The 10,369-nt window shown below is 39.5% G+C and overlaps 1 protein-coding gene across 2 annotated transcripts; it reads left to right on the top strand.

Annotated features, from left to right (window-relative positions):
- The first annotated feature begins 1,526 nt into the window (after positions 1-1,526).
- On the top strand, positions 1,527-10,345 carry hexb (hexosaminidase B (beta polypeptide)). 2 transcript variants are annotated; one of them, XM_034123243.1, is made up of 14 exons: positions 1,527-1,825; positions 2,402-2,553; positions 3,448-3,513; positions 4,180-4,226; positions 4,345-4,455; positions 4,548-4,649; positions 5,534-5,666; positions 5,861-6,041; positions 6,136-6,222; positions 6,310-6,382; positions 8,434-8,614; positions 9,153-9,243; positions 9,347-9,451; positions 10,039-10,345. In XM_034123243.1, exons 1-14 carry the CDS (start codon positions 1,566-1,568, stop codon positions 10,100-10,102), a joined length of 1,653 nt encoding a protein of 550 aa, XP_033979134.1. In that variant the 5' UTR covers positions 1,527-1,565; the 3' UTR covers positions 10,103-10,345. The 2 variants fall into 2 exon arrangements, with proteins under 2 accessions (XP_033979134.1, XP_033979135.1); XM_034123244.1 differs by lacking the exon at positions 8,434-8,614 and adding an exon at positions 7,814-7,988 and having other exon boundaries at positions 1,528-1,825.
- The last annotated feature ends 24 nt before the right edge of the window (positions 10,346-10,369 follow it).

The raw sequence follows: 10,369 nt of genomic DNA, 5'->3' as shown, positions 1-10,369 counted from the left end.
TATAATTGTTGTTAATGTTTTACCTCAGAAACACACTTTTGCTGATATCTTTCGCGGCAGATTTAAACGTGGCTCCTTTTTTTCACAGTGACCTTTCCATCTAACTGAGCATGTGCATGAGTTTCATCACTCTAGCTTGTTTGTGATTGGAGATATTGAAGGAGTTACAACTGTCCCTGGTCTCCCTACATATGCTGGCAGATATCACACACTAAAACCTGTTGGACCAGTCGATGCAACATCATTTTTTGTATTGCTACTTAAAAATACCTTGATTATTGTTTGTAAGATTCTATATATTTAATAACAACATGATAAAGATCCTTGGCATAGCTGAGTAACCCTCTCACATGTTCTGGTTCATCCAGTTGGCAGCTTTAACTGTAATCCTCATTTCATTCTTTCTGCTTTTAGAAACAGGTTTAAATTAGCAGAGTTACCTCCCTGGAGGCGGGCTGTGACATAAAGACAGAAGATAAGAATTTTAAACATTGCTTTTTTCCTCAGGGAGTCATTTTTAAATACAACACATTTACCAGGTCCTTATAACTTAGTGACATATGTAATGTAAGGTGTTGAGACATTATAAAAAAATATATATTTATATATAATTGCTTATCTGTCGCCACTTTTTAATAGCGGGTAGCTGGCTCTTCCACATTAACTTTTTAATTTCTCAAAATAACAAACATTAATCCTAGGGGTTAGGGTTATTTAGAGAGTCGGAAAAAAAGAAAAAAAAGTGGCGACAGATAACCCATAAGTACCAAAATATGGCTTTCACATAGAGGTGATTATTGCACCAACTCCACAGTGTCCCGAAGACTCCCCAGGACAGAGCTGGCCTTCTTTACCAGTCTGTTAAAGGTTATCTATTATGCAAAATCCACGTTTTCACGTCTTTTATACATAAACATGTGTCCCCTCTGTGTAAAGACATTCTGAAAGTTTCAGGAAAAGAGATTTGCTCACTTTTTGTCCTGATCTGTCTGAAAATGAGCTGATCAGATTTTGGCCACTTTATGATGTCATAACGATTTTTAGGCTTGTGTAATCCATTAGCCAATCACCAACCAAAGTACCCCCACCTTATCACCTAAATCTCCTCCTGTGTTCTTTTTAACCAAATATCCCTCAGAGGGGCGTGGGGAGTGGCTCCTTATTTTTCATCTAAAGTAACAGACACAGAATAAGCACTTTTGAAACAGGGCTGAAACAGAGGGGATTATGGGATGCTGCAATGCACGATCTGTTTGGTATTTCGAGCCAAACACTTCAGAGACATGTTTTGAGACCTATAATATAGTGATGTTAATATCAATATATTATTAATACTTTAAGTCTCTTCCTGTCAGCAGCCGATTAAGATACTGTTCTCTGTTGTTTTGCATTGTTTATACCATGTTTTATAAAACATACAGTATAATGTTATCAGCAGGAGGTGGTTGTAGTTCCCCTTTAAATCTTTGCACAACCCGGACTTCCGCATTGGAAGCCCCGCCCACCTCCCTTCAAATACTGCTGCTTTGCTCGCAGGTCTCGTGACTCTCATCTCCTCCACCAACATGATAACTGCTCTGAGGTTCTCTCTGCTGCTCCTCGGTGTCTCCTTCTCTCAGGGCTTTCTGAACGACTTCTTCGATGAAGAGGAGCAGGCTGAGCGCGTCGTCCAGGCTTCAAAGTACGGCTCTCTGTGGCCTCTGCCGCAGAAAGTGCAGCTATCCGAGGTTTCATTCAAGCTGAACGGCGTCAGCTTCAAAATAAGCGACGCCAAAGAGTCTACCGCGGGGTCGAGCTGCAGCCTCCTGCAGGACGCCTACCGGAGGTAAGAGCTCTTCATTCACATCTCACATCTAGAAGTACAAGTAGAGCGTAGGAATACTCTGGTACAAGTTAAAGTCCTGTATTCTAAATGTTACTCAAAAGTAGAAAGTATTGCCATCAAAATATACTTAAAGTACCAAAAGTAAAAGTAGTCATTGTGCAGATTTCAGAATAATATATATGATATGTTTTATAATGATTGATCATTAAAGTGTTCTCAAAGCTGGTAAAGGCTAGTTGAATGACTTTGTATACTGCAGGTAGCTTGTGAATGTACTCCAGGTGGAACTAAAGTCTGATTTTAACACATTTAACACTTAATCCAAATCTGTAAAGTAACTAAAGGTATTAAATATATAGTGGAGTAAAAGTACACAATGTACCTCTGCTTAGCACACATTTAAAAATCTCAAGTATAGTCTGTCAAAATTGTACTGAAGTAAAAGTTACTTTACACCACTGTCAATCAGTTTGTTTTTCGCTCTGTTTTCAGTTTCACTCTCTCTCTCTCTCTCCCTGTTTGCATTCATGGACCCTGATGGTAAACAATGGTCCTCCTCTCTCTGCCCCCCCACAGGTATTATGAGTACATGTTTGGCAGCTTTAAAAGGCAGGAGGGGAGGAAGAGCAGGCGCGCCGGCCCCTCTGATCTGACCGAGCTGCAGGTGTGGATCACCTCCTCTGAGTCTGACTGTGACTCTTTCCCCAGTGTGGCTTCTGACGAGTCATGTGAGTCTCTGCTCTTCCTCATTGTTTACACATTTATCATCAGGAAACTGTCACGTGACTCTGCGCAGTGGTGGTGTGTCCTTAAAATCTCTCTGTACAAATATACCTAGTTTCTGACTTGTGTTTAAGCACATTTCAGAGACATGTTGTTCCCCTTACTTCACTATGTATTTACCTGCTATGGCTACTTTACAGATAAAGATGTTGTATACATAATATGATAAACTGTCCAACAGAAAATAAAGTAGTTAAAAGAAGCTCCACAAGTCAAATGTTTCTGTGCTTCCACTTTTGAAACTGTATTATTTAATTAAATAATACTTACACTCATATTTTCAATGCATTACTTGTTATACTTTATCATCTTTACCTTGCTCAAAAAAACAAATCTTCTTTTATAAAAGACATTGAGGGAAGTTAAAGCACTTTTATTTTAATAACATTTTGAGGTGCTACTTTAAACCGTTTCCCCCAATTGAAATGTTGTACTATTTACTACATTTATTTGACCACTATATTCATCATTTTTCCAACTTGGCAACAGCCCTGTCTAGCTGCGGCCAGTTTTCACATTTTAGATGTCTGATTTAAGACAGGCTTGTATTTTGGCATTGCTGTATTGGTTCTTTAACATTAAGGAAAATAACTTTTCATAATGTGGGTCATTCATTTGATTCTCCAGGCTACAGTTCACACCTAAAGAAAGTTCATGACTCATGATTTAGCGGTGGAGTTAGAGATCACCTGGAGGGTAGACAGTCGGATTAACACAGTTAATGGTTTTAAACCCCCTCTGATTGTTTAAGACCCTGACTTTAGTACTATAATAACCACATGCTGAGCTTTGGTAACACTGACTACGCACATGCATTGCACACCTGTTTGTGTCCACAGACGAGCTGACCGTGGATCAGCCGTACGCTGTGCTCAAAGCACCGAAGGTCTGGGGAGCCCTGCACGGTAAATATTTAATTTAAGCACCATTTCAGAGACTTCCTGCGTTACGCCTGCAATCAACAATTATTTCCTGTATCCGTTAATCAGTACATCATATTTTCAAATGTCAACTTGCTGGTCAAGATCCTAAAGATATTCTATTTACAATTATATAAAAAAAGCTGAAATGTATTTGATATAAGAAGCTGGAAAAAGCCTTTTAGCTTGATGAATACTGTAGCTTAAATAATTTGTTTCAGTATTTTGTTCAATATTGATATTTAATAGCAGATATGAGAATGATATCAATCTTTTGGTCTGAGTCTCAGAAATAACCCAAACAATTCAAAGTATTTTTAATGATTAGTCAGTTATCACAACTGTTAATAAGTATTTTCTGTCAATGAATTTACTATAATCACTTCAGCATTATCCTGCATCATTATAAACACTGATGCAAAATGTTTGCATAAGATATATCTCTGAGTTTATATCAATGTAATATACACAATAAAAGGGTGTTTATAAAGTGCTTAGTCTGCAGAAAAGTTGTGTGGCAAAGTTAGCATCATAACACGATAGTGGTTTTTTTTTGTTATCAACTTTGATCACATTTCTAAGGGCTGCTATCAAATGACTAACCTCATTTTATTGTATCGTAAAAATGTTGTTTATTTTGAATCGTTGCAGGTCTGGAAACATTCAGCCAGTTGGTGTATGAAGATGAAAATGGAGCCGTAAGTTGAGAAAGAAATTGTTTTAACATTATTGTTTTTATGTTTTTATTCATATATTTAGGATCAAAGGTCAACTGTATGTGTTAACTCGGACTGATTTTCACTTTGCATCTTTCAGAAAAGCATCAATTCAACAACCATCAGCGACTTCCCCAGATTTGCTCACAGAGGCATCTTACTGGACAGCTCTCGGCATTTCCTGCCCATTAAAGTCCTCTTGGCTAATCTGGTACGTCCCCAACACCTTCTTTATTATGTTTTCTCATTTTAAATTGTATTCACAGCTTGAATAAAATATTTTCCTTGTGTCCATTCATACAGGAAACAATGGCCATGAACAAATTCAATGTTTTCCACTGGCACATCGTGGACGACACATCCTTCCCTTACCTGAGCCGAACGTTCCCGCAGCTGAGTCAGCAGGTCAGACTGGTTATCTCAGCACAGACAAGTAGAGTTTCAGTGCCTGTGCCTCACCTTTTAAAAACTTCTCTGATGTCCTTAGACTTTAAGGACAAAATGTCCCAATTGAAACCCATTAAAACACAAGGACATTACAGATCAAATAATTTGTTCTTATATGTTGTATTATGACATACTTCTTCAGTCTCATGTCCCTGGATTCTTGTGTTTTGGATCTTTTTTGTGCCATTTAACAAAGGCAAATACATGCCAATTTTTCCTGGTTTTCTTATAACAGGTCTATTATAAACTGAAACTGAAATAGTCCTAAGGCTTAGAGGACAAAATGTCAGTGTTAAAAAAAAAAAAAAAAAAACTGTCACCAAAATGATGTTAATATTATTTTGCTCTTTTGTCTACAAATCGATTAAATTATAAAAACACAGAAAAATATTAATTATCCGAAAGCTAAATGATATATACATTTCTAGTCTGGGATATGTCAGTGATATGAAAGAACACATGTTGATAGATGTATGTTTTTGTGCAAGAAAACCAGGAAATTGGCATGTATTTGCCTTTGTTAAATGGCACACAAGAATCCAGGGACATGAGACTGAAGACCTGTCATAATACAACATGTAAGAACAAATTATTTGATCTGTAATGTCCTTGTGTTTTAATGGGTTTCAATTGGGACATTTTGGTCCATTAGGGTATTTCAGTTTATAATAGACCTGTTATAAGAGCTGAGGTTGTTCTTCCAAAATTCATAATTGGAAATAAAAATCTCACACCCATGACAAACTGACAGCCAAACTGATCGAAGAATTGGAAAGCCAATTGAATCCCTTGTGGCGCACAAGTTTTAATATAGAGACATTGTTTGATTACACTGTTTGCAGGGCGCCTACCACCCGTACACACATGTGTACACACCCGCCGACGTGAAGATGGTGATCGAGTTTGGACGTCTGCGAGGCATTCGTGTTATCCCAGAGTTTGACACACCCGGACACACACAGTCCTGGGGCAAAGGTGCGTTCAGCCAGTGTTAGTGGAGAGAGAGTTTATTTTGTTACCCTCTTAAGTCCAATGGCATGTTTTGCTCCCAATCCTTGTCACATTTTATACAGTCAGTCAAATGTGACGTTCAAAAACTGGAAGACTTTAGCAGAGCACTATCTGGAAACGATTAAACATGCTACATATTCCTTGTGTTTTCCTCTCAGGGCAGAAAGACCTTCTCACCCCGTGTTACTCTGGCTCTAAACCCTCGGGCACCTTCGGCCCAGTGAACCCCATCCTGAACACCACCTATGACTTCATGAGCCAGTTCTTCAAGGAGGTCAGCACCGTGTTCCCCGACGCCTACATCCACCTGGGGGGGGACGAGGTGGACTTCAGCTGCTGGTAAGACTGTCTGCACAATGCCAAAATCACTTCTCCTCAGCATCAAGGATTAGACAGCAGGTCATATTTGGCTATATATGTTTTTCTCCTGCAGGAAGTCCAACCCGGACATTCAGAAGTTCATGGAGCAGCAAGGCTTCGGAAAAGACTTCACCAAACTGGAATCCTTCTATATCCAAAAGTATGTTAATCATTGTATACTCGGTAAAATGTAGGTTCTACTCATTTATGACTTTCAATTTATTTTGTGCCTTTTATTGTTTTATAGACTCTTGGATATCGTGGCCACTACCCAGAAGGGCTACATGATCTGGCAGGAGGTCTTTGACAACGGTGTTAAGGTAACTAAAGAGTAATTTCCATGTTAGATATACTAATGTAGTATAAGACTTTCTTATAATTTTAATAATGTGTGTTTTTTTTTTTTTCATTTTGTGTTTTTAAAGAGAAAGTTTGACATTTTTGGAAATACACTTCTTTGCTTTCCTGTTGGATTTAGGAGAAATAGATAATAGATATATTAACATGTCTGTTAATATATTGCTGCTTGATTCAAAAGCTGAAGACTGGGGGTAGATGTAGGGATGCATACCGGTTCCCGGAAATACCGGTTACTGGCGGCTACTATTTTTGTAATATAAAGTGAGGCATAATATCCTTAAACTCACGCCCAAACCGCCAGCCGGTTTGCGCGTCTTGCAACGGCTTCAGTGATTGGCTTGATTGCCAAGCAACGCCCTTCACCTTCCTCCCGAACGTCTGAGCCTTTCGGTTAGCTTTCGTTTTTTCATTAGCTCGATGTTGGCAAGGAAATCCAAAGTGTGGCTGCATATGACTGCCAGTCTGAATGGTGGGGTCTGTAACCACTGCCAGTCTGAATGGTGGGGTCTGTAACCACTGCCAGTCTGAATGGTGGGGTCTGTAACCACTGCCAGTCTGAATGGTGGGGTCTGTAACCACTGCCAGTCTGAATGGTGGGGCCTGTAACCACTGCCAGTCTGAATGGTGGGGTCTGTAACCACTGCCAGTCTGAATGGTGGGGTCTGTAACCACTGCCAGTCTGAATGGTGGGGTCTGTAACCACTGCCAGTCTGAATGGTGGGGTCTGTAACCACTGCAAGAAGTTTATTTCTGGGAAAGGCGGCAACACATCCAACCCCTCAAAACATTTGCTACTGTCACATAAAATCAGAGTACAGGAATGTACAGTCTTCAAGCCTGTGTTGTCAAACGTGTTTTACATTGTTTGTTCATTACTAAAAGGTAGAAGTCCCACTATTAATTCTAATATTAATTTGACATGTTACCTATATCATAAATCGCTTCAATTTTTCCCTTATGCAACATGAAAGTATCACGATATGTATCGGTATCGTTCAGTGGTATCGTAAAAAGTCAACGATATGCATCCCTAGGTAGATATCTAAAATAACAAAACCCACCTACCAGCTCTTATAAGTGCCTTTTTTTTGTACAGATTACACAAATAATATATAGGTTTATAGGTACTGTGAGGCAGATTTTGTTACACTTGGGTAAAGCCAGGCTTGGCTGGCTGGCTGTTTCCCATTGTTTCCATTCTTCATGCTAAGCTAATTGGCCTCTTGTGGTTTCTTCAGATTTTACATGAAATGTTATCAATCTAATCACCAAAGTCCCAGCTAGAAAGAAAATAAACGTATTTCCTTAAATGTCTAACTATTTGTAACCAATGTCAACAGGTCATGTAGTATGTAACCTAAGTACCGTAGCTTGGTCTGTAACTATTGCAGTTAAAGGCAGACACAGTAGTGCATGTGTGGATCGGCGGCGGAGCTAGTGACGAGATGGCTAAAGTGACAGGAGCAGGGTACACCACCATCCTCTCCGCCCCATGGTACCTAGATTACATTAGCTACGCACAGGACTGGCAGAAGTACTACAAGGTTGAGCCGCTCAACTTCAACGGTCAGTGTGCGTCAAAATGACATTCTTTGTCGAATCAGTTTTGGTGGAGGGGGTTACGATTTGGGCATGGGTTGGGCACAACCCAAATATGGATGTTGTTCAACAGGCTTACACTTGCACAGTTTTGTGACAGAGATAGTCAGAGACAGACGTTAAGGCGAGATGGAGCTGTTTGGTTGGTGGTTTTACAAGTAGTTCACCATCATGGAGGACCAAAAACACAACAATGTCTTAAATGGCGTCCAAACAGAGTGCTGCACGAATGAGTTTGCAAAGCCCGGAAATAATAGTTTCATTTTGGTTGGATGCCATTGGATTTTTCCAAGGCTCAATTTTGAGTTTGGCCTTCCAAAATACTTCATCCCTTGCAGCGGTCTTTATAAAAAGGCTTGGACATCTCTCTATCTTGCTGATACTGATACTTGTATGTATGTGTGCTGTGTAGCTGAAACAAGACACACTTATCCACGTTTGGAAAGGAAACAAGCAGCAGTACCAGAGTGAGATGGCTAACATTACATCGTCAGGGTACCAGACCCTGCTGTCCACTCCCTGGTACCTGAACCGTATCTCCTACGGCCAAGACTGGAAGGGCCATTACCAGGCCGACCCGCAGGACTTCCAGGGTTCGTCTGCATGATTATTTTGCTTAGCAAGCCTCTAGCAATAACTGGTCATTTGCTTGCTTGTGCAACATTGCTTTTATAGTAAACAGAACTTTGCCACAGTCATAAATTCAGTTTTATTGTCCTTCAGCTGGTCCGAATCAGATTGTATAAGCTGTATTGCTTTGACCCTTGTCATTTTGTTTGTCACTCCTGTGCAATTATGTGCAAGCCTGTTGAATAAACAGAGGGAAAATGTTTTAAAAGGGGTATATTATGCTCATTTTCCTATTTATACATGATTACATGTAAGAACATTTTAACATGCTTTAATGTTTGCAATTGCTTCTTTCATTCCCACTTCTGAAAATGTCATGTCATCCCAAATTGGTTTGTAAGCAACATATGCTGTACTTTAAAACAGTTTTTCATAATATGTCCCATTTAATATTTGGATATCAAATGAGAGAACAGAACCACATCATTATTTTGTATTCTTTAGACTCCCTGGAAGTAGCTTCGGCTGCCTTTTCTCATTAAATATTTCATTTTCAAACAGGAACTGATGAACAAAAGAAGCTTGTGATTGGTGGAGAAGCCTGTTTGTGGGGGGAGTATGTGGACGCCACCAACCTCACACCCAGACTCTGGTATGATATTCAGTAAACAATTTTTATATTTTTGGAACCATAACCCACTACAGGAGTGTACAGTGAGGTCTGATTTTGTTTTGCGTCCCCCCCCCCCCCCCAGGCCTCGGGCCAGTGCCGTCGCAGAGCGTCTGTGGAGCGCCAAGGAGGTGACGGACATCAACGACGCCTTCAACAGACTGTCTGTGCACCGCTGCCGCATGGTGGAGTGAGTATCTGAGGCATTAAACGATCAATAACATTCAGATAATTTCCTTTTTGAAAGAATCGGATGAGAGCAGACCAGACATTGAACTCTTTTCCTGTGGTTATTTGACAAGTATAACCACATTCAGATGACTGTTTGGGCACACTGTTCGGCTTTTTTACTGTGACCAGTAATGCATTAAAGCATGACTGGAAATAAGACATTATTTTATTTCAATTCTACTCTGTTACTTTGACATTCTTGCAGCAAGTCGGTGTATATGAAAGTTAGCCAGTTACGATTCTTGCAACTGCACACATAAAAATGACCGTCCTGCTTTGTTGATCTGAACTCTATGATTTCAGAATGTCATAAAAAGTAATTGTGTAGTTTGCCATAAAATAGTTTTTATTATAGCATGTCATAAAATAAATCCTAAAAAGCATTGTATAATGAAAGTCATGAAGTTCACAAAGGTGAATCAGAAATACATTAGTACATATGTTTCCCGTAGCAGTCTCTAAATTATTTATCCAACGAACACACTCCTTTTTTTTAAAGAATGCTCATTTCATAAAAAACCTATTAACGCGTATCTTCTATCTAAGGCGGGGGATCCCTGCTGAGCCGCTGTTTTCCAGCTACTGTCCCCGAGAGTACAGAGGTGTCTGAACAGAAACTGAGACTTGCCATGGGAACAGCAATCAACAATGTTTGTATTTCAAGCTGAAGAATCATGCTGCCTTTTTAGAGATCTCACTGTCCTTTAGCCGAGACACATCATGCTTCTTAAATCTGCTCTACAGAACTCTTGATCATCACATAATGTCATAAATATCTTGAATTTATGATTGCACTCTTTGTTTTTTATCAATGTTTGTATAAATGATTGTGAATAAAATGTTGACATTTTAAGTGAGTCTTGTTTCATATGAAAAA

The sequence above is a fragment of the Trematomus bernacchii genome, unplaced genomic scaffold (genome assembly GCF_902827165.1).
Source record: "Trematomus bernacchii unplaced genomic scaffold, fTreBer1.1, whole genome shotgun sequence".
NCBI classification, from domain to species: domain Eukaryota; kingdom Metazoa; phylum Chordata; class Actinopteri; order Perciformes; family Nototheniidae; genus Trematomus; species Trematomus bernacchii.
Note: the sequence above shows the minus strand (reverse complement) of the source record. Positions and strands in the feature narration are given on the sequence as shown.